Source organism: Pelmatolapia mariae, linkage group LG8 (genome assembly GCF_036321145.2).
Source record: "Pelmatolapia mariae isolate MD_Pm_ZW linkage group LG8, Pm_UMD_F_2, whole genome shotgun sequence".
Lineage (NCBI taxonomy): Eukaryota > Metazoa > Chordata > Actinopteri > Cichliformes > Cichlidae > Pelmatolapia > Pelmatolapia mariae.
The window spans coordinates 1,607,105-1,623,101 of NC_086234.1; the positions used below are offsets into that span (position 1 = coordinate 1,607,105).

The window sequence follows — 15,997 nt, forward strand, 5'->3', positions numbered from 1 at the left end:
CACAGGAAATGAAGCGACGCAGCGCGAGTCCGCGGCTCATCTGCAGCTTCTCATCGTCAAATCTAAACACAACGCGCCAAAGAAATGACGAATCCTTCGACAACAAAGGTCAAAGTCGCACCTGAGCCAGCGCGCCCCGCAGCAGGTACACAAAAGATGCCAACGTCCTACAAATAAAGGCTTCTGATTGGTTTACTGTCTCTGGACAGATGATGTCAGTTTCTGATTGGTTTGTTTCGTTACTCTGTCTTTCCTCTGCTCCGTATCTTTGGATGGGTTCGGTTTTTCACACACAGAAAACTAAACCAGGTGAGGCGGTTCAGGCTGCTGATTGGCCCTAAACCCTGAGCCTGGTTCTGCTGGAGGTTTCTTCCTGTTAAAAGCGAGTTTCCTCCCCATGTCGCCTGGAGCTCGCTCACAGTGTCATTGAAAGCACTTAGCTCAGACTTGCAGCGCATACCTGGTGTTGGGACGGATGGATCGGATCACGTTCTCACCTTTAACAAACCGCTCTGGAGTCCATGTGGAACTGAGTCTTGGTGTTTTGGGCCACGCCCGTGTGTGATTACCGCGTACACAAACTCAGCACAGTTTGACTGAAGAGGCCTGGTATAAGCTGGAGCTGTCTTTCTGCAGTAACAGTGGGACAGACTGGGCTGAGCCATCACAGCCATCAGGTCCAGTTTTATTACATTTAAAGAAACATAAGAAAAAGTCATCCTGCGCTCAGACCTCCGGGAAATTTGTTGAGCCCCACAAATTCTCTTAAATTGGTCGTGATGATGAATCTGCTCGCACATCTGTAAAGCTGCACGGTAGGAAGAAGAAATCAAAGAGTTCGAAGTCGTTGCACTGCAGATAAGATGCCGAGCTGGAGGTTTCACGCCTATCGGGGTGGCGTGGAGCTTCAGGGACAGAGCTGTGCAGTGACGAGCTTCCCGAGCTGAAGATGAAGTTTCCATCTGCAGCCGATCAGACTGACAGCAGCTCCATGATGTCACACCAAGAGCGACGCAGGCAGATACGCCGCGCTCTGCCCAGCGTCGCTTCCCACTAACCTCAGTATCTGTGTCCGGTTACCGCGGTGACGCCCGTCTAGCGCTTTTGTTTCCTGCTGAGCCAAACCTGCTTCCTCAAACAGAAACTTCCTGATGAAGACCAGCGATGTGGGTTCACTGACGGGACGGAAGAGCTGACTGAGAGAGCCGAAGACGGACGATCAACAGGAACTGATTGATCTGCTCTCCATCGCTGCTGTGAGCCTAAACTAACTGTCCAATCAGACAGCACCAAACTCGAGTGTGTGAACTTTTATAAATATGTAATAAATCAATCACTCCTGTAACGTTTGTGTACGTGATAGCGTGGGAGCGATTAGATGTTGAAACCAGCTGTTGTCACAGATGTGCTCAGTCTGTGGACATGACCATAATAAAGAGCCTTCAGTGGAGTTTGAACATGTTTCTGAGAGATGAACATTAAGTTTTGGACCCGTTCACAGTTAAAGTGATGACCTGTCCTCAGGACGCCTGATGGAAGCTCCACCCCTCCACGCGCTCTGACGGCTTTTAGTTTCCGAGCATTTTGTGGTTGGAGTCGACTTTTTTCCCGAGCGTTCAGATGACAGCCGGAGAGCGAGACGACGGTCTCACACGCTCTGGCAGCGGTGCGATCGGAGCCAGCCCTTGTGGTTTCGCGGTCGGCCTCCGCTGACGGCGGCGGCCGCGAACTTTTCAAGAGCAGAGAAACAAACTGTTTAACAGCACTGACTCTTTATTGCCTCCATAAACGTCTCAGCTCGATCACAGACTCATCTGCTTTCAGTTTGTTTGCTTCTCAGAGAAAAACTGATAAGAAATAAAATCATAAAGAAAATGAGATTTATTACACGAAGGCTGTTTGATGAGCTGCCGGGCGATTAACGTCGGCGTTCATGCAGCGGAGACGTTTACGAGCCTTAAGGTCGTTTTAATTTGACGAAGAAAACAAAGATTCCAGGTCAGCGGACTCGCAGCGCTGCAGTGTTTTGGTTTCACACTTTCATTTCAGGAATTTTTCCCACATCTTTCAGAAAATTCTTCCCTGAATGTTTCACAGCCTGGATAGCGTCACATGTTTCCATTAACTAGCAAACAGAGAGCCGCTGACCTGCTCCAGGACAAAGGCTACAAGTATCTGTTCATCTTACACTATGAGCTGAAATATGAGGACGTTACAGAGAACGCTCTCCTCAGGATGAACAAGAAGCTCCACAAACCAGAGAGACAGCTGAAGGAACCAAAGACGAACCAAACCTGGACTAACCCTGAGCCACAGCGTCTCAGGTACAAATCAGGAAACTCGTCGTCTGTGAGAACTGTAAACCTGAAGGTGATGATGAGTGTGTGAAATGCATGCTGGGAAAATTTATAGGTCAAAGGGTTAAAGACGACCAAAAGTTACCTGGATGTAATCCAGGATGAGCTGGTGCCTCTGCTTGGCCGTGGCCACCTCGCCGTCAGTGATGGCCTCCCGCAGTGCCTGCTGGGTAATAAGGGCGTCCAGGTCGAGGACGGAGGACAGGCGGCAGTACAGGCTGATGAACTTCTCTTTGTAGGTGCAGAAGTGCACTGAGGAGAGAAAGGAAAGGAGGCGACGTGAGAGAGGACACTGAAAGCATCGTGGCGGTCTGCCTCGGCCGGCGCGGCGAGCAGCGGTGCGTACACAGAGCGAGTGTTGTTCAGTGTGATTGGCTGCAGACTGATAAAATGCTCGGCTCTGCAGACGGACCTGAGCGTCTGTGCCGCCGTCTGTGCTGCTGATCACGCCACAATAAAAGCCCAGATCTCTGCCGGACGTCTGCACAGCGAGCCCGTAAACCTGAGAGCCCGCCTCAGAGCTGCTCAGGGCTGCGGGACAGTCGGCTGAAGACTTCCTGTAAGAGCTGGTGTATGTGAACGCACCGCAGAGCTGCTGCTCTGTGATGTTTCTCCAACACGCTCGCTCCCTGGTTACGGCCTGATTGGAACGTTAGACTTCCTAAAACCTGGAGATGGCGCTCCACATTCCCCGTTCTGCAGTCCTTCTGCAGTCGTCTCGTTCAACCTTTCATTGAGCTCGTGGTCTTGAAAGTTCTGCTTGGTAGCTTCTGACGTGTTCACCGTGTTTCCCAGCGTCTCCAGCTCTAGACGACGCTCCGTCTCGTAAAAACGCCTCAGTGGGTCGTTCTCGGCCTCTCCGTGCTCGTGAACCTCGCCGCTGCTTCATTCTCAGCAGAGCCGTCTGCTCCACCTTTTAGATCCACCGCGATGTTTCATCCCTGAAAGTCACCGTGCCATCAAACCGATGTAACGTGCTGGTGCGTGCTCTTACCGAGTTCGAACATCTGCAGGGGCAGGTGGAGGAACCCCGACAGCGGGGTGTAGGGGTTGGACTGTCCGGGGGCGGAGCAGACGTCATCGGCGGCGGGCAGCAGCAGCAGGAAGGAGACGCCGTGACCGAGCTCCACCACCTCCTGACTGTAGAGCCGGAAGTGACGGGCCTGCACACACACACACACACAGACACACACAGACACACACACACACACACACAGACACACAGACACACACACACACAGACAGACACACACACAGACAGACACAGACACACACACACACACACACAGACACACACACACACAGACACACACACACACACACACACACACACACACAGACACACACACACACACACAGACACACACACACAGACACACACAGACACACACACACACACACACACACACACACAGACAGACACACACAGACACACAGACAGACACACACAGACACACACACACACACACACACACACACACACAGACACACACACACACAGACACACACACACAGACACACACACACACACACACACACACAGACACACACACACACACACAGACACACACACACACACACACACACAGACACAGACACACACACACACACAGACACACACAGACACACACACACACACACACAGACACACACAGACACACACACACACACACACACAGACACAGACACACACACACAGACACACACAGACACACACACACACACACAGACACACACACACAGACACACACACAGACACACACACACACACACAGACACACACACACACACACAGACACACACACACACACACACAGACACACAGACACACACACACAGACACACACACACAGACACACACACAGACACACACACACACACACACACAGACACACACACACACACACACACACACACACACACACAGACACACACACACACACACACACACACACAGACACACACACACAGACACACACACACAGACACACACACACACACACAGACACACACACACACACACACAGACACACACAGACACACACACACAGACACAAACACACACACAGACACACACACAGACACACACAGACAAACACATACACACACACACACAGACACACACAGACACACACACACACACACACAGACACACACACACACACAGACACACACACAGACACACACACACACACACTGTACTTCAGTAATAAAAGTAAAATCATTTCCAATGAGCATCATTAACGTGTAAAATAATAATAAATGAAGTGATTCCAGTAAAACGTCGTCTGCAGGCTTGAAATGAGACGTTTCCTCTGCAGGTTACAGAACACCTGTCACATGACTACAGGCTGATTTTACACTTTAACCCTTTCTTTGCTTCTCTCCGTCACGTCTCCACCCAGCTTCATAAGATCGGAGCTTTTGTGTAACGTTGGGAACAAACCGAGCTTTAGATCAGAGTTCGCCGTTTTGTGACTTTGATCGTCACGTTTCTACAGACGGATCAGTTCCTCCGTCGCTGCCTGATGTTTGCAGGTGTTACCTGCAGGAACAGCTCTACGTTATAACTTTGTAACACAGCCTGTGACGGGTGGTGTAGTTCCCCTGTAATATAAGAACTGACAGTGGTTTTATTACTAAGTCATTATATTTATGTAGAAATACTTAAAGGCAGGAACACTAGCATAAGGAGGTAACAAGTCAGGTTTTTAAAGGAAAAGGAAATAATTATACTGTAAGTAATATCTACACTGTAATATCCTGTAAGTACGCAGAATTTATTTATTTAGTGTCTGCTGTAGGAGAACTCATCACACAAATGTGGGTAAAATAACTGAACATCCATCGTGCTCGTCCACATTATTAACACCCTGAAAAGTACAGCACAGGTATTTACACTGTACTTTAAACTGAGGAATCATTTCTCTCTGTTCCTGTAAAATATAAATAAACAGCATTTACTCATGCACTGCCTTAAATAACTACACATTACTGTTACTCTATTACTTTGTTGTTTCCTGTACAAGCCTGACTGTTTACTAGGGATGGGTACCGGTATGCACCGGTTCTGACATAAACAGTAGTAACCAGACCGAAAAGCAGCGCACATTTCGCAGTGCTTTATTTCCCTGAGATGTGATACACTTTGGATTCTAGCCAATCATTTTACTTTTCCAAGGATAGTAGGCGGGCCCAGGTACGTACGTTCTTTTAGAGCAGAGCTGCAGATTAAAAATGCCCAAGGCGAAGCGGTCAGAAGTCTGGCTGTACTTCACAGCAAAAGACGCAAACTCAGCAGCCTGCAACAAGTGCTTTAAGGTGATACTGTGCAAAGGAGGTAACACCTCGAATCTGATGAAACACCTGGCGACGCATAGCGTTTTTTTAAAAGCCGAGAAATGCACCGTATTTGATAGCTTGCTGTGAGACCTCACACCGAGCACATCTACTGCGGGTGTGGTGCCTGTTATCGGACCCGGAGTTAGCACCATCCCCCAAGAACCCGAAGAGGAGAGTCCTGGCCCCTAGCCCTGCCAGTGTAGCAGAAATGATGAGGATGATGATGGCAGCAGCAGCCGTTCTTCTCTGCGTGAGTAGCTTAATGTTGTTCGTGTGTAATTTACGTTGAGTAGGCTAACCATGTTATTACATTAATGCATGTAAGGTGAACTAGCAAACACCTTCGTAGTTACATGCGGCTGTCTTCTTGTTTGATGGCAGATACTCCCTTCACCCTGGCCAAAAAGGCTAAAATGACCAAAGAAAAAGTGGATGAAATTCATAGGACAGTGACAAAATTTATAGTCAAAGATCTCCATCCATTTTCAACGGTGGAGTCACCATCACTCAGGTGAAAAATGTTGTATTACTCTGACATCTTATAGACTGTATAATTATGTTGCAGAAAAAAAGAGACTGCTAAAAATAAAAACATGAGAGGTTTTCGGACAAAGTTTGTTCTTCATTCTTTAAGCACCGGCACCGTTTCAAAAGTACCGGTTTGGCACCAGTATCGGATAAAACCTAAACGATACCCATCCCTACTGTTTACCCTCATGTTGTTCGAGTGTTCCTACCTCTAAGTATTTGTAAGTAATATAAGTACAGAGTAATATAAGTACAGAGGAACTATGGCCGTAGCCGCGCGCTGTGTGAGGTGTGCGTACCTGGTGCAGAGGTAGGTTGATGTGTTTCAGCAGGGACTTGATCGCCGTCTGCAGCTCATAGTACAGTAAAGGGGCGTGGCTTTCTGCCCGGGGCTCCGCCTCCTGGCCGTCCTCCTCGTTGCGGTCCTTCTCTCCTGCGGCTGCCAGCGTCTGGATCCAGTCCCACTCCTCTCTGATTGGACAGCACACACAGACAGAGGTGGTTCACTGACGCCGTCAGAGACTTCCTGCGGACCGCAGGGCGGGGTCTCTGCTCGCCTCGGCTAACCGAAACCGACAAATCAACACCAGCTTCATCTGCACACCGGCTCACGCGCTCAAAAACACAGCAGCAGCTTTTTTCTCTCCCGTTTCTTCCATTTTTCCGACCACGCCGAGCTGCCGAGCTCGCACATATTCTTGGAAGTCGACGAGCAGGAATACAATGTTGATCCTCGATCAGTCCGACCGAGCGAGGACACACCGAACATCTCAGACTGACTTTAGGTCACAGTAGGAACCATCTGGTGCTGGAGCTTCACGAGGTAACGCGGCAAGATTCAAGTCGGTTCCCTCTTTTCATCGTTAGTTCCCTCCTTCGTTAGTTTGTTCATCGGTTCCTTCCTTCCTTTCCTAGCTTGTTAGATTCTTCTTTCCTTCCTTCCTGGTTGCTGTGTTTGCATCTTCCATGTTTTTCGACGTTTTTCTATATTAGCTTCGTTTCTTATTCTTTCTTTTATTTCTTTGTAAAGTTTCTTCACTTGTTCCTTCCTTCCTTACCTTCTTCCTGTGTTGTTCCTTCTTTCGTGTTTTTCTTCCTTGGTCCATTTTCTTCTCTTCTTCAGTCTCTTTGTTACTTGCTTCCTTTTTAGTTCCTTCCTTTGTTTCTTCCTCTGTTTATCCAAAGTCGAGTTACACTGGTGACAGATTAATGAGGGAGCTGCACACGCCCATTTTGCCAGCAAAACTTTCCAGATATTCCCAGACGATTCCCCCAGGATGTTCTGGATCAACCAGGAAATCCCTTCCAGTTTTCCAACCCGCCACAGGCGGCCGTCCTAATCAGACGTTGACCCAGCCGCCCTGCAGAGGAACCTCATTTGATTTCAGCCACGTGTGCTGCTGCAGGAACAAACCATCCACAGAGCGTTAGCTCTGCATTTCACACGGAAACAGCACCAAACTGAGAGCTCGCCATTCAAAAAACCCCCAGTCTGAGAGCGAGCGACCTCACTGACGTGAAACAGCTTGGAAACCTTCCTCCCTCCTCCTCTCAGCTCCTTCAGCTGAGAGCACTGACCCCGTCTCGCACCCTCGTCGTGCACTCGTCTGATTCACTGCAGCTGTTATTCAGCACTGAGGTAAGCGTACCTGGACACGTTGGCGTTGTCTCGTACGCGAGTGTGGCAGAGCATGTTGGGGGTCCGCTGGGACACCAGGACCTTGATCTGGTCCACGGAGCTGCTGAGCTTCAGGTAGCCCAGGTACAGTCCCGGGGCGAGCCGGTGGGTGCTGCGCCGCTGGTACGCCAAAATGTCCTGAAGGGCAGAAACAGAAACGGGTTAAATTCAGAACTTCCTGTCAGGTGACTTGTGCTTCACTGAATGCTGAAATCGCCTGTCCCTCACCTGTATGGTGATGATGAGGATGTCGAGGGCGTAGGGCTCCTCGGGTGTGGACAGAGACTTCCTCTGGCTCTGCAGTTTGGTCACCTGCATCCACTTCCCGCTGAACAGCGAGTGCTGGCTCTCCGTGTCGCGGATCGTCACCAGCAGCACGTTGCCATGGCGATCCTTGATGGGCTCGTAGTGGACCCGACCCAGGTTGTGGGTTCCCAGGAGGTTCTGCAGGTGGAGCAGGTAAACATTACAGGATTACAGGTCTGAGACGGAGCAGGCTCTGGGCACGCTCGGCCTGTCGGACGTCACTTTGGACTTTGAAGGTTTGGTTTGTGATTTTCACTGAAGCTGACTGGTCGGTTTCCTGACCTGCAGCTGGCCGGCGGCGGTGAGCATCTTGTGCCTGGCCTGCAGGGTGGAGGACGACGACATGGACACCGACATGCTCTGTCTCAGCCACCGGACGTCCTCCCACATGCAGGACAGCTGCAGACACACAAACAGGAAGTTGACGTCAGAGGCACACGTGTGAAAAACTGTCCATTAACACACTTTAATCCTTTGCCGTTCCTCCTCCATCCTCTTACTACAACCAAGCAAAAGCTCCTGAGGGCTGAAGCAGCCATTATGACTCCAGCTCGCACACACTGGTCACACTGGTCACACTGGCAGCTTCCCTACAGAAGCCCTTCAGTTACAGCAGACTTGCAGGTTGTAGCGCTGCAGCGATTCGGTTCGTTACTGCTGAACCTCGTGACTCATTTTTCCAGACCAGACTCGCAGGTTCAAACCCACACAGTCTTTAGAAACAGAGAAGTGTGGGAGTACAGAGAGGCTGGAGGGAGACCAAAACCCCGAAACAAGACGTGAACTGTTCAGACATTTATGTCCAAACCAGCTGCCTGCTGGGAATAAAAGACATCCGAGACCCAGCAGCAGAAATAAATACAACACATGATGAGAGGAAAGGGTGTGAGGAGCAGAGGGGTCATTCAAAGCTGCCGGACAGACGATGATGATGATGAAGATGATGAGGTTTTATTTGTGTACCTTTGTGAACCACAGGAAGTCCTGCATGAGCGAGCTGCTGTACGAGTCATCGACCTCCACGATGGGGATCTGCTCCTCGGCCGTCACCAGTAAACTGTCCTTATGGTAGAACACAGCCGCCAGGTAGATCCCCCTGCACGCACAGGATGGTACGGTCCACACAGGTGAATAGAAAGGAAAGTTAGCGTGCTTAGGCTAATGATACACTTTACAGTTTAATCAGATTCGGTCTGAAAAATGATCATTTTATTAGTTTACTGAGTTAAATTAGGATAAAGATGTTTGTTATTCTGTTTCCTGTGTCTGGAAAACTTCATCTCTGCTTCCTGCTGCAGCTTTCTTGCTGTGGTCCGTCATCGCTCTGACATCAGTGGTTTCAACTTCCTGAAACAACTTTATGTTGAGTCACTGAAACCAATCAGAGACTTTTAAATAAGAAAGACACAAGAAACTAAATCAGCAGTCCTGAAAAGCTCAGGCGCAAAATTGGAGCCACTGATGTCACTGCAGGACTACCACAAGAAATTCCACCCAAGAGAACTACTTCCATGGATTTCATGGAAAAGGGCTGATGCTGTTGATACCAGCAGGGCACCACAAACCTGACATCAGTGTCTATGGGAGGGATGGCTGCAAGAAAACATCCACCAACACTGAGCTGGTTCCCATGGGAACTGGATCCACATATTTCCACTAAAACATCGAGGTGCTACTGCGAGAATTCCCACCCGCCACACCTAAACCAATGAACATAATGCTGGTGCCACAAGGAGAACGGGAAGCCTAGATGAAGGTTACAGTGAAACCGAGAGCGTCCTCAGGCTCATCGTGGAGAAGCAGCTTCTGACCTTTTCAGTGTCTTTACAAACTTGTTGGAGGAGTTGAAGAGATGTTTCAGACTTCTGGAGACAGACTGCTTCCTGCTGGGGTTCTGCAGCTTAGAGACATCTAAACAAAAAGACAAGAGAAGAAGAAAACAAGTTAAAACTGCAGTTTTTTTCCAGCTTCAGTCTAAATGTTTGTTTATGGGTCAGCAGTGTCGAGCTTCTCTCCCACGCTGCCGCTCTGACTCAATCTTATCTCCTTCACTCGCTCGGCTGTCTATCTCCTTTCCCTCGCGTCCTCCGTCGCTCCCTCCGGCCGTCCTCTGACCTCGCGAGGACGCCGACTGGCCCCTCAGTGATGCCAATCTCCAGACCGCAGCGCCCCTTTTACTGCAGCTAATTAAGCATCACGTAATTACCGTCCTGTAAACAGACGGCAGACGTGGAGCCGACAGGAGCCAGCCGCAGACCGCCAGAGGAACGAGCCGTGATACAGATGCACGGTGGAGGGAGCGCAGAGGAAAAACATCCTACAGATTATCGATCCCGTGACCTCCGACCCCTTCCCAACAGAAAAGGAGTTTATGAGGATGAGGAAGAGCCATTCCCCGAGATCCAGACAGACCGAGAGAGGCCTCGTCTTTGAAAGGTCTCCACGAGCTGTCAGACACCAACCTTCATCCAGGACTGTCCCGCTTTTGACATCTTTCCTTTGAACAGACAGGAGCGCACAGCGACATCACCACAGGTCACAGCGTCCTCGTGTGCTGCTGCTTTAAAGCCTTTTATTAAAAACATGTTTGTTTAACATATTAAACGACTTTTAAGGAGCAACATCTGTGCAGCTGTGAGTGTTTAGTGTCACTTCATTCAGAGTTTATGTTTCAGCTCAAACTGACAGCAGCGTCTCGCAGACGTCTGAAACACACGAAGGTCACATGAAACCCTGAATCTGTAACTACCTGCATGTCTGTGTCAGGTGACCAGCTGTGCTGAGCGTACAGCAGCAGGCAGGTCGCCCCCTGCAGGCCATGAACGGTACGCTCACTGTTTTTATAAGCACGTTAATATTGCTGCAAACAAATCAACTTACATCCCTGAAAGTCCCACCAAACGACCTGCATCATGTTTAATGATTCGCTGTGTTGTTTGTCTGCTCTACTCAGGATCTCAGAGAGACTCGGGAAACATCACGATCCCGGCGCCTACACGACCATCTTCTGCTGGATCTCTCTCCTCACATGGTGCTGCTGTTCCTCTGTTGGGTTTGACGAGGTGAATTAAGGCTTTGGGTTTCTATCTCTCCATGAAATTGCTGTTTGCTCGTTAAAAGCTGTAATTACAGCTCGTTTTATCGGAGCGCCTTTTGTCCAGCTGCTGCTGCTCTCGCGCACTCGCATTTGGAAAATTGGCCTTTTTCCGAGTCTGTCAGAGGGAACCGCCTCGGCCTGACGACTTTAGAAAGTCTCTGTGTGCGTGAGCTCCGAGCTAACCGGCTCTGACAACTGGATAATGTGACAAGAGCTCGCACGCCATGCTGAATAAACACAGAAATGAGTTTTGGTTTTAGGACTGCAAACATGATTGGAGTCGATTAATGAGGCGGCCACCTTTCCATCTGTCAGAGAGGAGGAGGAGGAGGGGGAGGGGCGACTTTGAGTTCTGACCTTTCGATTATGGGTTATTACAGCGTTTAACTGCTTCTGAGACAACAGCCAGCTAAGTGAAGGAGACGAGGAAGAGGAGACAGATGAAGGCCTGAAACCTCCTGCAGTGACGATGTGACTAAAAAACACTGATAAACTGATATCTGGTCAGATGGTGTCACGTCCCTGCGTCTGCCCGGTCGGGACGCATGGTTTTGTTGTTTCTCTCTCTCTCCTGTCTCCTCCCTGTCTGGGCGGAGCTCACTGTGGGCTCCGCCTCTGGCCCACGCACCTGCAAACAATCCCTCACCTGGGGCTCGGTGTCCTGTTTCTCCACTATTTAAACAGCGGCTCAGAGCTTCTCGTCGCTGGATGCTTGCACGCCTCACGTCAGCGTAGCTGGAACCTCGTCCTGGTTCTGATCTCTTCGTCTGTTTATTCCCTGGACCCGTCCTGGTTTCTCTTGCCTGGATTCGAGTGTTCGGCAGCGTGGACGAAGCGCGGTGTGTGGATCGATGATCGAGTGTCCCTCTGCCCTCCCTCCCGTGGATCTCTGAAACCCCGACTCCCCCTCTTTGTATAAAGCTCACTCTGCGTCTGTAAATGAACTTTGAACTGTTTTTCCTGAGTCCGCTCAGACAGATGTGAGAGCGTCAGTAAAAATGAATCTGCGTTGTGATTGAAGAGCATGTTTGTGTCTGCAGACTGTCCCACGCATGTATTTCTGCAGATATTACAGCAATAAAGTCAAAGTGATGACAGCAGAAGCTAAAACTAACACAGTGAACGACTTTGTGATGTCGCTGTTTGTGCTCTGCAGTCTTCACTGTGGACTCATGTCTGTATTTGACCTGTGGTTAAAGTGTTTTCATGACTTTGAACCATCAGTGGGTTTGTGCAGCTGCTGAATCACAGTCAGGTCTCTACGCCGTCACGTGATCAAACAGCAGTGATGATCTCTTAATCTGATCTGAATCGATCCCGTTTCCACGCGACTCTGAGAAGGTCACAGTGTGCACGTTTCTGTGGATGTAACAGACTTACACAGAGTGTCCTTCATCACCGAGGCTGCCGCAGAGAAAGCTCCGGGCGTGCGGGCGAACACCGCCGCCTGTGTGAGCAGGTATTACTCGTGTCGCGGGGACAAACGTGTTTACACGGCCTCATAACCTCAACCAAGAAACTGCACGGTCAGAGTGAGAGATGTGACGGCGGGCATGCTGAGGGTTGGGAGAGATGAATGGAGGTCAATGCGATGCCCTCTGATGTCATGGAAACGTCTCACACACACATAATAAATTAAGATATCCCGGCTGCTGGCTGAGCTCCTCCACAGTGGTGCTTTGTACCCACACTGATTCATTTCACACATTTATTTTTGGTTCTCTCAGAGTACGCTGTACAAATACACACACACACGCACACACGCTCTGCACAGCTGGAGAAATGAACCACACACACGTCTGCCTGGACGGTTTCTGCTTCGCTGTTTTTCAAACGTCTGTCCAGAAACCATCGGCGTTAGCATCGACCAGCCCGACTGTGACCCAGGAGGGAGAGCAGCTAATCGGAGGGTTGTCGGTTTGATTCCGTGGACATTTCCATGTTTCCACAGATGTACGGGGCTTCATGAGCACTGAGGTTTCTGAAATCAGTGGGATTCAGACTCCCACTGATTTCAGGTGAATTCTAGTCGAGGTGTAGCGACATGGTTAGCATGTTAGCATAACTACACAAACAGGTTGTGTTTGATTTTTTAATCCAGTCATTTAAAAAGCTCAGCTGTTCATCTTTAGAAGGCGTGAGCTCTCGAGCACTGGTAGTGCTGGGCTGGAACTGCTGACAGCTAGAAAACATCGCCCCCTAAAGGCAGAGAGAAGAACTACAGGAACACCGCCTTTTTAACACAGTCTCCAGGATTAAATGTGTAAATTGCCAATAAAACGTAACAAAAAATGTTTATTGTGGTGAAGGCCATCCGCCATGGGCCCGCCGACACTCACCTCCACAGCAGTAGTGTGTGTGAGTCGCTCGGACCTGCTGCAGCAGACGCTCCATGGCCTCGATGTGGCCCCGCCTCCTGGGTTCCCGGCCGTCGCTCTCCCGCCAATCTGGACAAAGAACCACAGGACAAATGAACGAACTGAGTGAATCTGTGAGAGCTCCAGCTAGCCTCAAACGCCGACATTAGCGCGTAAGCATTGTAACGTGCGTCAGCGTGGACTCAGGTGCAGCTGCTACCTGCTGTTTTCATGACAGTGCAGACTCAGACAACTGGACAACTTTGAAATGTAGCTTACAGAAAAAATAAAAGTCTAACATATGTGAGCAGAGACAGGTGAACAAGAACGGCTCCAAAAATCTGTTTGTGTGTGTGAGAAGCTACAGAATGAATTAATGGATGTCAAGCATCTTTAGAGGTGTAGTCGTGCTTTCACTCTATTTAAAACAAACACCCACACACTTTCTGTCCTCTGCTTCTGACATATGCGCGCGCACACACACACACACACACACACACAGAAATGTGTGAAGCACACACACAGCTCAAGGCTGAAGCTCCAATGTGCAGGAAAAGAGAAAGCGAGTCGTGACAGAGCGATGAAATCGATTTTCCCGACCCGAGGACGTCAGAACAGGATGTTCACATGATTCACAGCAGACGCACACTTCAGTCACGACCACGGGAACAAACCCTGCAGGTTCACACCGCATGAACTTTCTGTTTTATGTGGCAACATTCGGACTCATGTATTTGTGCTTTGTCACACGTCACGCCATCCCGGCTCTGCTGACGGGCTGATCCTCGGGTTCGTTCGGGTTTTCCTTGATTCCTGCAGGTTGTCCCTGCTCGCAGCAGGCCTCTGACTGTGTGTAAGGCAGGTCAAAGTTCAGCCAAAGAGTCCACGTGGCCCTGTGAGTGTCTCTGAGGTCCTCTGGTCACCAACAACATCACATCGTCTGCTAACAATCTCCTTGTTCTTCCATCATTGGAATTTTGAATCTCACATCTTTAAGCTCATCCAGTCACAAACTCTCCAAAAATGTAACAAATGAGCGAGTGAGTAGTTTATCAGCAGCCAAGTAGTTTCAACCGATCTCACCTTTAATTGGTCCAGAAGGAAACCAGAGCTAGCCTCCTACACGTATATCAGCATCTAGTTACTCCCTGGAGAAAGTAATCTGTTACTGTTGTTTGTGGGAGGAGCTAGAAGTCATTCTAAACCCACAGGTGGCGAAATATCTGCAGCCTCACATGAAACATGCCCTCCACCTGAGCGTCATATCTAACCCGAGAACATGCGGCGTGACCTCGCCTGTCGTCAGCTTGTGTTTCACTCCCTCATTTGTGGTTTTTCTGCAACTGCAACAAACCAGTTTACCCCACCAAGTCAATCTGTTCCTGGAGTTTCTCTTCAGGCCTGTAACAGTGGCTCTGTAACATTTACATGATGCATTATTCAGCAGAGGAATATAAAACGAGGCTGAAACAGCCGCTGCACAAAGAGGTTAAACTCCAGAGTCACAGAAAAGCTGCAAGCTGCTGAGATGGTGAGGTTAATGGAAAAATATGGAGAGAACTTACTGGATGGAGCTGCAGATGGAGGGAGGGAGGAGGTGGGCGGACCCCAGCCCTTCATGTTATAAGCCGACACTCGAACGTAGTAGAGCCGACCCTGAAAAGTAGAAACCCATCTGTTAGAGTGAAGAGGCGAGTTTGGGGGAAAGAAATAACTTCTGGTGAAAATAACTGCATCAACAAAAGTATGTGGACACTTCCACTGTAGGAAACTGCAGCATTCTACCCTTTCATGTGTCCACATACTTTTGTCTTTTTATCCTGCTTCCTGTTATTAATGTGTCAGGACAGGACTGAGCTGTTTCACACATGAAAAACTCAGTCGTCTCGCCCCTCAGATGTCGGTTAATGTGATGACTTTGAGCTCCCACTGAGGTCGTGTTCAGAGTGCTGTGAAAGCGTTGCAGGTCTGATGGCAGGAAAGCGTCTGCGCAGCTTTTGTCTGCTTATTCATGCATTTAAAGCTGGAACATTTCCGACGTGCACGTCTGAAAAAAGTTTTCTAAAGGTTTGAAGAGGTTTCTTTATTTTCTCTGGCAGCCTGTCCTTGGAAAGAAACCAACAAAACGCTCTGACAGTAATTTTTACTGTTTTATATCATCAGGACACTTTGTGGAAATAAAGCTGGTAACAATTCTTTGCTGCTGTAAAGGTTCATGAAAGCATAAGTGCTTTAACATTTGAGGAAAGTTTCCTTTCAAATGTCACTCTGCTGCTTGGTTCAATTTGGGTTTTAATTGGAGCCCCTCGAGCCTGTGTGCTCCGCCCCCTTC

The 15,997-nt window shown here is 49.3% G+C and overlaps 1 protein-coding gene across 1 annotated transcript in view; it reads right to left on the reverse strand.

Moving 5' to 3' along the window:
- ankfn1a (ankyrin repeat and fibronectin type III domain containing 1a) overlaps positions 1-15,997 on the reverse strand; it is a gene marked incomplete at its 3' end in the record, with an annotated part of 66,314 nt that overhangs the window by 3,077 nt on the left and 47,240 nt on the right. The window contains exons 9-18 of the mRNA XM_063482265.1: positions 15,231-15,321; positions 13,648-13,755; positions 10,023-10,122; positions 9,175-9,307; positions 8,494-8,610; positions 8,134-8,349; positions 7,877-8,043; positions 6,527-6,698; positions 3,352-3,520; positions 2,443-2,609 (exon numbers count right to left, since the gene is read on the reverse strand). Coding sequence (XP_063338335.1) covers positions 2,443-2,609; positions 3,352-3,520; positions 6,527-6,698; positions 7,877-8,043; positions 8,134-8,349; positions 8,494-8,610; positions 9,175-9,307; positions 10,023-10,122; positions 13,648-13,755; positions 15,231-15,321 — 1,440 coding nt within the window. The remainder of the gene's footprint in view (positions 1-2,442; positions 2,610-3,351; positions 3,521-6,526; positions 6,699-7,876; positions 8,044-8,133; positions 8,350-8,493; positions 8,611-9,174; positions 9,308-10,022; positions 10,123-13,647; positions 13,756-15,230; positions 15,322-15,997) is intronic.